Genomic DNA, 12912 nt, shown 5'->3' on the forward strand with positions numbered 1-12912 from the left:
AAATGAAATTTGCAGACACCTGAGCTCTCTAGAGACGTCCTGGATCAAGGAGGGAGAAGCAGAAAGACTGTGCAATAATTTTAACTGCGCAACAAGGCGCTAAAACAAAGGCCCTCCCACTCCAATCACAACAGTGGGTGCCCTGATATAACGGTTTCCATGCAGAAAAATATGTTAGCCATGTGGAAAAAATCATGCCCAAAGCGATTTATCACCAAAGTACCTCACAAAAAACGAATAACATGCCAGTAAACGTTTTATTAAAAAACACAATTTTTCAATGTCATGCAAAGCTATCACTAAGCCTGCTACCAGTCGCTACCACTGCAGAGAAGGCTTAAGTATTATTTCAGTGTTAACAGTATTTTCTCAGTCAAATTCTAGTCCCTAGAATATAACTCGACTGCGCATACATTTATCAGCCTGATACCAGTTGCCACTACTGCATTTAAGGCTGTACTTACATCATACGGTAACAGCAGTATTTTCTTAGTCAATTCCATTCCCAGAAAATAAAGTACTGCACATACCTCATTTGCGGAGGACCCCGCATGCTATTTCCAGTTTCTGAAGTTACCCCACTCCTCAGAATGTCGAGAACAGCCAGTGGATCTTAGTTACGCCTGCTAAGATCATAGATAAAAAACGCAGGCAGTTTCTTCTTCCAAATACTGCCTGAGATAGAAAAACAGCACACTCCGGTGCCATTTAAAATAACAAACTTTTGATTGAAGAATAGTTAAGTAAAAACTCCAGCTCCTCTCGCGACCTCCTTCTTTGTTGAGGGTTGCAAGAGAATGACTGGATATGACATGTGAGGGGAGGAGCTATATAGCAGCTCTGCTTGGGTGATCCTCTTGCAACTTCCTGTTGGGAAGGAGAATATATCCCATAAGTAATGGATGACCCGTGGACTGAACACACTTAACAAGAGAAACAGTCGTTAACGACCAAAGACATGCCTGGCACGTACTCAGGGGTTTTAAGCTCTGGAAGCAATCGTGATCGCTTTCAGATGCTTTCAGGGTATTGCAGCGATGCCTCGATATTGTTGGGAAAAGAATTTGGGAGGAGGAGGGTACTGAGGGGGGGGGGGCAGCTACACTACGGATGTAATGTAAAGGTTTTTTTTTTGTTTTATTTGTTTTTTTTTGTTTATGATAATAAATACATACTTTTTTAGCAAACTGTGTACTGGCAGATAGCTGCCAGTACCAAGGATAGCGGCAAAAAGGGAGAGGGGGAGGGTTAGAGAGGTTAGGGGCTAAGAGGGGATCATACACTGCAGAATAGTGAAGCACTTCGGAATTTAGCACCGTCACGACACAAGATTTTTCATTAGTGACTTTTTGGGACCTCAAACATCCCTTCTTCTGACAACCAGAGTGTACAAATGAACAAACTTTTAAAGGCCTGCAGGCCCCTCCTCCCATTCCGGTCACCAATCACTGGAGACAGTGTACAAACATTAGGGGGCTAAACCATATAGGTAGCCCAAATGTGGAGCAGGAGTATGGTGGGATCACTGATCACTTTTTGTATGAAGAGGCACTTTTTTGAAAGATCACTATACACGATTTGACAGACACATATGCCATTTTGTTAAATATGGCTATTTGTTGTTGTATAGCATTATGTTATATTTAATTCACATTTGGGCTACCTATATGGTTTAGCCCCCTAATGTTTGCACACAGTCTCCAGTGATTGGTGACCGGAATGGGGGGAGGGGCCTGCAGGCCTTTAAAAGTTTGTTCATTTGTACACTCTGGTCGTCAGAAGAAGGGACGTTTGAGGTCCCAAAAAGTCACTAATGAAAAATCTTGTGTTGTGACGGTGCTAAATTCCGATGGGCCACTCTCATGCTACAGTAACACCAGTGCTAAATTCCGATGGGCCACTTTCATGCTACAGTAACACCAGTCCACATGTGCAAAATTAAGGTGTTATAGTAATTTATAAGAAAATCGCAATTAAATTGCGACCCCCCCGCATAGTGCCCAGCCCTAAGATATATATATATATATATATATATATATATATATATATATATATATATATATATATATATATATATATTTTTTTTTTTTTTTAAAAAAGCCTTTTATTTTAGTACTGACTTTCTGCCAGTACTTAAGATGGGTGTAACAATTATGGGGTGTGGGAGGGAAGAGAGCTGTTTGAGAGGGGTCAGGGAGGGATCAGGGAGTGTGATGTGTCAGGTGGAAGGCTAATCTCTACACTAAAGCTAAAATTAACCCTACAAGCTACCTAATTAACCCCTTCACTGCTGTGCATAATACAAGTGTGGTGCGCAGCGGAATTTAGCGGCCTTCTAATTACCAAAAAGCAATGTCAAAGCTATTTCTGAACAAAGGGGATTCCAGAGAAGCATGTACAACCATCAGTGCCATAATTGCACAAGCTGTTTGAAAATAATTTCAGTGAGAAACCTAAAGTTTGTGAAAAAAAATAAGTTTTTTGTTTTGTTTTGTTTTTATAGCATTTGGCGGTGAAATGGTGGCATTAAATATACGAAAATGGGCCTAGATCAATATTTTGGGTTGTCTACTAAAAAAATAAAAAAAAATATACACATACACACAGTATATACATACACAGATATCAGTAGTACAATGTAACTATTGCTAATTTTGAAAAGAAATGGTTTGGAAATAGCAAAGTGCTACTTGTACTTATTGCTCTATAACTTGCAAAAAAAAAAGCAAAGAACATGGAAAAAAGCAAAGAACATGTTAACTGCCATGTTATGTTCAATCCTTATCAATACTTGCTATTATTCTATAATTTATAGCTGTCTTATGCCATAGGTGTAACCTCCTCCAAATGGCATTGTCTGTTTACTTAACTCACCCTGACCAGACCAGAATCTTACTTTCCAATTGGCCTTTCAAATTATACAAGAATTGGGCAAGGGGAAAGACACAAGTAGTTTTGTAATATTATGTTTTATGTACCTCATTGATTCCTTATCCAACTGCTACTGTAATACTGTGTCTTATGTGATTAATTGGTTCCCACTTTTGTAAAAATGCTCAATATATTCACATTCCTTTTTGCTGCCTCTTGTCTCTATAACAAACTACATTATTCAATTACTCCTTCTCCCTCTCCATCTGCACTGTTCATTAGCCCATCTCTCTTTAACTCACCTTACTTTTGTACTCATGAACTTTATCTATTCCTAAACTCTCTTCCCCCTGCACCTCGTCTCAAAAACAGTCTCATTACTGCAAATCTGTATCTCATGTCACTCTCCCTCTTGCTTTTACTAACTGCTGGTGACATCTACCCTGATCCTGGTCCCCAACAACTGCCTAGCCGTGCACATCCATGTGTACCATCCCATAGACTCAGAAAACAAAACTCTGCCAACCTTACTCATATTCCTCTTGCATCAAAAGTCACTACCCCTTTCAATAGTGCACTCTGGAACTTCTTCCAGAAGAAGTTCACTTCTATACATGACCTCTTAATCTCTCGCTCCCTCAACCTTCTGGCCCTAACAGAAACCTGGCTCTCTCCCCTAGACACAGCTATATTTTTTTATAGTAAATTATATGATATGATGAAAATAATGGTATCTTTAGAAAGTCCATATAATGGCGAGAAAAACAGTATATAATATGTATGGGTACAGTAAATGAGTTAGAGTAAAATTACAGCTAGACACAAACACTGCAGAAAAGTAAAAATAGTCCTGGTCCTTAACAGTAAGAAAATTGAAAAATAACCTGGTCACCAAGGGGTTAAAAAGATAAATACAACTCATGTGTGTTAAGATGTTAACCTTCTAATAAAATATATACTGTCAAATGTATAGATTAATGATGTATGTATGGTGCAGATTTACCACATATCACATACAGAAGAACAGATAAAAAAATAAAAAATAAAAAAAAAAAGTACCAGCTTAAATAAAAACATAATTTATGCTTACCTGATAAATTTATTTCTCTTGTAGTGTATCCAGTCCACGGATCATCCATTACTTGTGGGATATTCTCCTTCCCAACAGGACGTTGCAAGAGGATCACCCACAGCAGAGCTGCTATATAGCTCCTCCCCTCACTGTCATATCCAGTCATTCGACCGAAAAAAACCGAGAAAGGAGAAACCATAGGGTGCAGTGGTGACTGAAGTTTAATTAAAATTTAGACCTGCCTTAAAAGGACAGGGCGGGCCGTGGACTGGATACACTACAAGAGAAATAAATTTATCAGGTAAGCATAAATTATGTTTTCTCTTGTTAAGTGTATCCAGTCCACGGATCATCCATTACTTGTGGGATACCAATACCAAAGCTAAAGTACACGGATGATGGGAGGGACAAGGCAGGAACTTAAACGGAAGGAACCACTGCCTGTAGAACCTTTCTCCCAAAAACAGCCTCCGAAGAAGAAAAAGTATCAAATTTGTAAAATTTTGAAAAGGTATGAAGCGAAGACCAAGTCGCAGCCTTGTTAATCTGTTCAACAGAGGCCTCATTTTTAAAGGCCCAGATGGAAGCCACAGCTCTAGTAGAATGAGCTGTAATTCTTTCAGGGGGCTGCTGTCCAGCAGTCTCATATGCTAAACGGATTATACTCCGAAGCCAAAAGGAAAGAGAGGTTACCGAGGCCTTTTGACCTCTCCTATGTCCGAGTAAACAACAAACAGGTTAGATGTTTGACGAAAATCTTTAGTAGCCTGCAAGTAAAACTTCAATGCACGGACTGCATCTAGATTATGCAAAAGACGTTCCTTCTTTGAAGAAGGATTAGGGCATAATGACGGAACAACAATCTCTTGATTGATATTCTTGTTAGAAACCACCTTAGGTAAAAGCCCAGGTTTTGTACGCAGAACTACTTTATCTGAATGAAAGATCAGATAAGGAGAATCACAATGTAAGGCAGATAACTCCGAGACTCTTCGAGCCGAGGAAATAGCCATCAGAAAAAGAACTTTCCATGAAAGAAGTTTGATATCAATAGAATGAAGGGGTTCAAACGGAACCCCTTGAAGAACTTTAAGAACCAAGTTTAAGCTCCATGGGGGAGCAACAGGTTTAAACACAGGCTTAATTCTAACTAAAGCCTGACAAAATGCCTGAACGTCTGGAACTTCTGCCAGACGCTTGTGTAAAAGAATAGACAGAGCAGAAATCTGTCCTTTGAAAGAACTAGCTGATAATCCTTTATCCAAACCCTCTTGGAGGAAGGACAATATTCTAGGAATCCTAACCCTACTCCATGAGTAATTCTTGGATACACACCAATGAAGATATTTACGCCATATCTTGTGGAAAATTTTCCTGGTGACAGGCTTTCGTGCCTGTATTAAGGTATCAATTACTGACTCAGAGAAGCCACGCTTTGATAGGATCAAGCGTTCAATCTCCATGCAGTCAGTCTCAGAGAAAGTAGATTCGGATGATTGAAAGGACCTTGTATTAGAAGGTCTTGTCTCAGAGGCAGAGTCCATGGTGGAAAGGATGACATGTCCACTAGGTCTGCATACCAGGTCCTGCGTGGCCACGCAGGCGCTATTAATATCACCGATGCTCTCTCCTGTTTGACTTTGGCAATCAGACGAGGGAGCAGAGGAAACAGTGGAAACACATAAGCCAGGTTGAAGAACCAAGGCGCTGCTAGAGCATCTATTAGTTCCGCTTCTGGGTCCCTGTAACAAGGAAGCTTGGTGTTCTGGCGAGACGCCATGAGATCCAGTTCTGGTTTGCCCCAACGGAGAAACAATTGAGCAAACACCTCCGGATGGAGTTCCCACTCCCCCGGATGAAAAGTCTGACGACTTAGAAAATCCGCCTCCCAGTTCTCTACCCCTGGGATATGGATCGTTGACAGGTGGCAAAAGTGAGTCTCTGCCCAGCGAATTATCTTGGAGACTTCTGACATCGCTAGGGAACTCCTGGTCCCCCCTTGATGGTTGATGTAAGCCACAGTCGTGATGTTGTCCGACTGAAATCTGATGAACCTCAGTTTTGCTAACTGAGGCCAAGCTAGAAGAGCATTGAATATTTCTCTTAACTCCAGAATATTTATTGGGAGGAGTTTCTCCTTCTGAGTCCATGAACCCTGAGCCTTCAGGGAGTTCCAGACTGCACCCCAACCTAGAAGGCTGGCGTCTGTTACAATGGTCCAATCTGGCCTGCGAAAGGTCATACCTTTGGACAGATGGACCCGAGATAACCACCAGAGAAGAGAAGCTCTGGTTTCCTGATCCAGATTTAGTAGAGGGGACAAATCTGTGTAATCCCCATTCCACTGACTGAGCATGCATAATTGCAGCGGTCTGAGATGCAGGCGCGCAAATGGCACTATGTCCATCGCCGCTACCATTAAGCCGATTACTTCCATGCACTGAGCCACCGTGGGGCGCGGAATGGAGTGAGAACACGGCAAGCATTTAGAAGTTTTGATAACCTGGACTCCGTTAGGTAAATTTTCATTTCTATAGAATCTATCAGAGTCCCTAGGAAGGAAACCCTTGTGAGAGGAGATAGAGAATGCTTTTCTTCGTTCACTTTCCACCCATGCGACCTCAGAAATGCCAGAACTATCTCTGTATGAGACTTGGCCATTTGAAAGCTTGACGTCTGTATCAGGATGTCGTCTAGGTAAGGAGCCACCGCTATGCCTCGCGATCTTAGAACTGCCAGAAGTGAGCCCAGAACCTTTGTAAAAATTCTTGGGGCTGTAGCCAACCCGAATGGAAGAGCTACAAACTGGTAATGCCTGTCTAGAAAGGCAAACCTCAGGAACCGATGATGATTCTTGTGAATCGGAATGTGAAGGTAGGCATCCTTTAAGTCCACTGTGGTCATGTACTGACCCTCTTGGATCATGGGTAGGATGGTTCGAATAGTTTCCATCTTGAATGATGGAACTCTGAGGAATTTGTTTAGGATCTTTAAATCCAAAATTGGTCTGAAGGTTCCCTGGGAGCCACAAACAGATTTGAATAAAATCCCTGTCCTTGTTCCGTCCGCGGAACTGGATGGATCACTCCCATTACAAGGAGGTCTTGCACGCAGCTTAGGAATGCCTCTTTCTTTATCTGGTTTGCAGATAATCTTGAAAGGTGAAATCTCCCTTGTGGGGGAGAAGCTTTGAAGTCCAGAAGATATCCCTGAGATATGATCTCCAACGCCCAGGGATCCTGAACATCTCTTGCCCACGCCTGGGCGAAGGGAGAGAGTCTGCCCCCTACTAGATCCGTTGTCGGATAGGGGGCCGCTCCTTCATGCTGTCTTGGCTTTCTGGCCTGCTTGCCCTTGTTCCAGGACTGGGTAGGTTTCCAGGCCTGCTTAGATTGAGCAAAAGTTCCCTCTTGTTTTGAAGTAGAGGGAGCTGATCCTGCACCTGCCTTGAAATTTCGAAAGGCACGAAAATTAGACTGTTTGGCCCTAGATTTGGCCCTGTCCTGAGGAAGGGTATGACCCTTACCTCCAGTAATGTCAGCAATAATTTCTTTCAAACCGGGCCCGAATAAGGTCTGCCCCTTGAAAGGAATGTTGAGTAATTTAGACTTTGAAGTCACATCAGCTGACCAGGATTTAAGCCATAGCGCCCTGCGCGCCTGGATGGCGAATCCGGCATTCTTAGCCGTTAGTTTAGTCAAATGAACAATGGCATCAGAAACAAATGAGTTAGCTAGGTTAAGCGTTCTAAGCTTGTCCATAATTTCAGTCAATGGAGCTGTATGGATGGCCTCTTCCAGGGCCTCAAACCAGAACGCCGCCGCAGCAGTGACAGGCGCAATGCATGCAAGGGGCTGTAAAATAAAACCTTGTTGAATAAACATTTTCTTAAGGTAACCCTCCAATTTTTTTATCCATTGGATCTGAAAAAGCACAACTGTCCTCAACCGGGATAGTGGTACGCTTTGCTAAAGTAGAACCTGCTCCCTCCACCTTAGGGACTGTCTGCCATAAGTCCCGTGTAGTGGCATCTATTGGAAACATTTTTCTAAATATAGGAGGTGGGGAAAAGGGCACACCGGGTCTATCCCACTCCTTACTAATGATTTCTGTAAGCCTTTTAGGTATTGGAAAAAAATCAGTACTCACCGGCACTGCATAGTATTTATCCAGCCTACACAATTTCTCTGGCACTGCAATTATGTCACAGTCATTCAGAGCAGCTAATACCTCCCCAAGCAATACACGGAGGTTCTCAAGCTTAAATTTAAAATTAGAAATCTCTGAATCAGATCTCCCCGATTCAGAGACGTCACCCACAGACTGAAGCTCTCCGTCCTCAGGTTCTGCATATTGTGACGCAGTGTCAGATATGGCTCTTACAGCATCTACGCGCTCTGTATCTCGTCTAACCCCAGAGCTATCGCGCTTGCCCCTCAATTCACGCAATCTGGCTAATACCGGTGACAGGGTATTATTCATGTTTGCAGCCATGTCCTGCAAAGTAATCGCTATGGGCATCCCTGATGTACTTGGCGCCATATTAGCGTGCGTCCCTCGAGCGGTAGGCGAAGGGTCCGACACGTGGGGAGAGTTAGTCGGCATAACTTCCCCCTCGACAGACCCCTCTGGTGACAATTCTTTTATAGATAAAGACTGATTTTTACTGTTTAAGGTGAAATCAATACATTTAGTACACATTCTCCTATGGGGCTCCACCAAAACCAAGTTAACAAGCAATATAAAAAACGTTACTGTGCCTTTAATAGAAACAAATTTTGGCAAAATTTGAAATAACAGTGAAAAAAAGGCAGTTACACTAACAAAATTTTTACAGTGTATGTAACAAGTTAGCAGAGCATTGCACCCACTTTCAAATGGATGATTAAACGTTTTTAAACACAGTCACAACAACTGCCACAGGTCTACTGTGGTTGTTACCCTCCTCAAACACGACTTTTGAAGCCTTTTGAGCCCTTCAGATATGTCCTGTATCATGCAGAAGGAAGCTGAGTATCTCTGTCTGTAATTTTAGCTGCGCAGAAAAGCGCTAAAATAGGCCCCTCTCACTCATATTACAACAGTGGAAAGCCTCAGGAAACTGTTTCTAGGCAAAAATCAAGCCAGCCATGTGGAGAAAAAACTAGGCCCCAATAAGTTTTGTCACCAACATATATAAAAACGATTAACATGCCAGCAAACGTTTTATATTACACTTTTATAAGAGTATGTATCTCTGTTAATAAGCCTGATACCAGTCGCTATTAAATCACTGCATTTAGGCTTAACTTACTTTAATCCGGTATCAGCAGCATTTTTCTAGCAAATTCCATCCCTAGAAATATGTTAACTGCACATACCTTATTGCAGGGAAACCTGCACGCCATTCCCCCTCTGAAGTTACCTCACTCCTCAGAATATGTGAGAACGGCAATGGATCTTAGTTACTTCTGCTAAGATCATAGAAGTCACAGGCAGATTCTTCTTCTAATGCTGCCTTTGATAAAACAGTACACTCCGGTACCATTTAAAAATAACAAACTTTTGATTGAAGTTAAGAAACTAACTATAATACACCACACTCCTCTTACTACATCCATCTTTGTTGAGAGTTGCAAGAGAATGACTGGGTATGACAGTGAGGGGAGGAGCTATATAGCAGCTCTGCTGTGGGTGATCCTCTTGCAACGTCCTGTTGGGAAGGAGAATATCCCACAAGTAATGGATGATCCGTGGACTGGATACACTTAACAAGAGAAAACAGGTTTTTTACATTTCAATTTCCATAGTAAGAACTTCTCTTACTCTTCTCTTTAGGCCATAGTCAATTCAATTTTAGAAACTGCCCCAAATGTTTTGCCTTGTATTAAATGAGCTTAGATAAATATTGAATGAAAGCATTACTGCTTACAGTGCTAGCTATCATAAGAATACAAACCTGCAATACATACCTTTCTAATCCTTTCAGGAGAAAACTCCAAACCAACAAGAAATAGAGTAAAAAACACACCAAACTCGCCAAGGGTCTCCACTTGGACAATAGACTGTGGGACAAAAAACACACTGTACGTTAGGGTTTGCAAGCTAAATAGAGATCACAATGTATGTTACAACCTGTAGGGAAACCAGTACACATTGTATGTGACAACCTGCAGGGAAACCAGTACACACTGTATGTTACAGGCTGTAGGATAAATAGAGTACACATTGTATGTGACAACCTGCAGGTAAAACAGGGCACATATTTTACATTACAGTCTGCAGCAAAGGCGTATTTCCCCTACACTGTGGGGTCGACATACTGTTAATCACATTATTAAAAGGGAAATAAAAGGGAAAAAGGAAAATGTTATTTTGCAATATAGTGTTTTATCATTGAACTATTGCTTGCATATTACTTTATTTAACTCCTGCAAAAGGGGTTAAACACATGATTCAAGTCGGTTCCAGAGCAGCAATGAACTACTGGGAGCTAGCAGAACACATACAGGGGCCTGATGATATAAACCTCTCTTCTCAGATGAGATGATATAAAAACAGAATTTATGTTTACCTGATAAATTTCTTTCTCCTACGGTGTGTCCGGTCCACGGCTTCATCCTTACTTGTGGGATATTCTCTTCCCTTACAGGAAATGGCAAAGAGACACACAGCAAAAGCTGTCTATATAGCCCCTCCTCTGGCTCCGCCCCCAGTCATTCGACCGACGGTTAGGAGAAAAAGGAGAAACCATAGGGTGCCGTGGTGACTGTAGTGTATAAAAATTTTAAACCTGACTAAAGCCAGGGCGGGCCGTGGACCAGACACACCGTAGGAGAAAGAAATTTATCAGGTAAACATAAATTCTGTTTTCTCCTACATTGGTGTGTCCGGTCCACGTCTTCATCCTTACTTGTGGGAACCAATACCAAAGCTTTAGGACACGGATGAAGGGAGGGAACAAGTCAGGTAACCTAAACGGAAGGCACCACAGCTTGCAAAACCTCTCCCAAAAACAGCCTCCGAAGAAGCATAAGTATCGAATTTGTAAAATTTGGCAAAAGTATGCAGAGAAGACCAAGTCGCTGCCTTACAGATCTGATCAACAGAAGCCTCGTTCTTGAAGGCCCATGTGGAAGCCACAGCTCTAGTAGAGTGAGCTGTAATTCGTTCAGGAGGCTGCCATCCGGCAGTCTCATAAGCCAATCGGATGATGCTTTTCAGCCAAAAGGAAAGAGAGGTAGCAGTAGATTTCTGCCCTCTCCTCTTACCAGAATAAACGACAAACAAGGATGATGTCTGTCTGAAATCCTTTGTTGCTTCTAAATAGAATTTTAAAGCACGGACCACATCTAGGTTGTGTAACAAACGTTCCTTCTTCGAAACTGGATTCGGACACAGAGAAGGAACAACTATTTCCTGGTTAATATTCCTGTTGGAAACCACTTTCGGAAGAAAACCAGGCTTGGTACGTAAAACTACCTTATCTGTATGGAATACCAGATAGGGTGAAGTACACTGCAAAGCAGACAGTTCAGAAACTCTTCTAGCAGAAGAAATAGCAACCAAAAACAGAACTTTCCAAGATAGTAACTTAATATCTATGGAATGTAAGGGTTCAAACTGAACCCCTTGAAGAACTGAAAGAACTAAGTTTAAACTCCATGGAGGAGTCATAGGTCTGTAGACAGGCTTGATTCTGACTAACGCCTGTACAAACGCCTGTACATCTGGCACGGCTGCCAGACGTTTGTGCAACAAAACAGACAGAGCAGATATCTGTCCTTTTAAAGAACTAGCCGACAAACCTTTATCCAAACCCTCTTGGAGAAAGGAAAGTATTCTAGGAATTTTAATCTTACTCCAAGAGAATGCCTTGGATTCGCACCAACGGATATATTTTTGCCATATCTTATGGTAAATTTTCCTAGTCACCGGTTTTCTGGCTTGAACCAGAGTATCTATAACCGAATCTGAAAACCCACGCTTAGATAGAATCAAGCGTTCAATTTCCAAGCAGTCAGTTTCAGAGAGACTAGATTTGGATGTTCGAATGGACCTTGTACTAGAAGGTCCTGCCTCAAAGGTAGCTTCCATGGTGGAGCCGATGACATATTCACCAGGTCTGCATACCAAGTCCTGCGTGGCCAAGCAGGAGCTATTAGAATCACAGAGGCCTTCTCCTGTTTGATCCTGGCTACAAGCCTGGGAAGGAGAGGAAACGGTGGAAACACATAAGCCAGATTGAACGACCAGGGCGCCACCAATGCATCCACTAGTGTCGCCTTGGGATCCCTGGATCTGGACCCGTAGCGAGGAACCTTGGAGTTCTGACGAGACGCCATCAGATCCATATCTGGAGTGCCCCATAGTTGAGTTAACTGGGCAAAGACCTCCGGGTGAAGTTCCCACTCCCCCGGATGGAAAGTCTGCCGACTCAAATAATCCGCCTCCCAGTTGTCTACTCCTGGGATGTGGATTGCAGATAGATGGCAGGAGTGATCCTCCGCCCATTTGGTGATCTTGGATACCTCTCTCATCGCCAAGGAACTCTTTGTTCCCCCCTGATGATTGATGTAAGCTACAGTCATGTTGTCGAACTGAAATCTTATGAATCTGGCCTTCGCAAGTTGAGGCCAAGCCAGGAGCGCATTGAATATCGCTCTCAGTTCCAAAATGTTTAATCGGGAGAAGAGACTCTTCCTGAGACCATAGACCCTGAGCTTTCAGAGAGTCCCAGACCGCGCCCCAGCCCAAGAGGCTGGCGTCGGTCGTGACAATGACCCACTCTGGTCTGCGGAAACTCATTCCCTGAGACAGGTGATCCTGAGTCAACCACCAGAGGAGTGAGTCTCTGGTTACCTGGTCTACTTGAATCTGGGGAGACAAGTCTGCATAATCCCCATTCCACTGTTTGAGCATGCACAGTTGCAATGGTCTTAAATGAATTTGAGCAAAAGGAACCACGTCCATTGCCGCAACCATTAGTC

General features: G+C 42.6%; 1 protein-coding gene across 2 annotated transcripts in view; it reads right to left on the bottom strand.

The window, feature by feature from the left end:
• TMCO3 (transmembrane and coiled-coil domains 3) overlaps positions 1-12912 on the bottom strand; it is a 162359-nt gene that overhangs the window by 113277 nt on the left and 36170 nt on the right. For both annotated transcript variants that reach the window (XM_053707754.1, XM_053707756.1), the window contains one exon: positions 9895-9987. In XM_053707754.1, the coding sequence (XP_053563729.1) occupies positions 9895-9987 (93 nt within the window). The remainder of the gene's footprint in view (positions 1-9894; positions 9988-12912) is intronic.

Source organism: Bombina bombina, chromosome 3 (genome assembly GCF_027579735.1).
Source record: "Bombina bombina isolate aBomBom1 chromosome 3, aBomBom1.pri, whole genome shotgun sequence".
NCBI classification, from domain to species: Eukaryota; Metazoa; Chordata; class Amphibia; order Anura; family Bombinatoridae; genus Bombina; species Bombina bombina.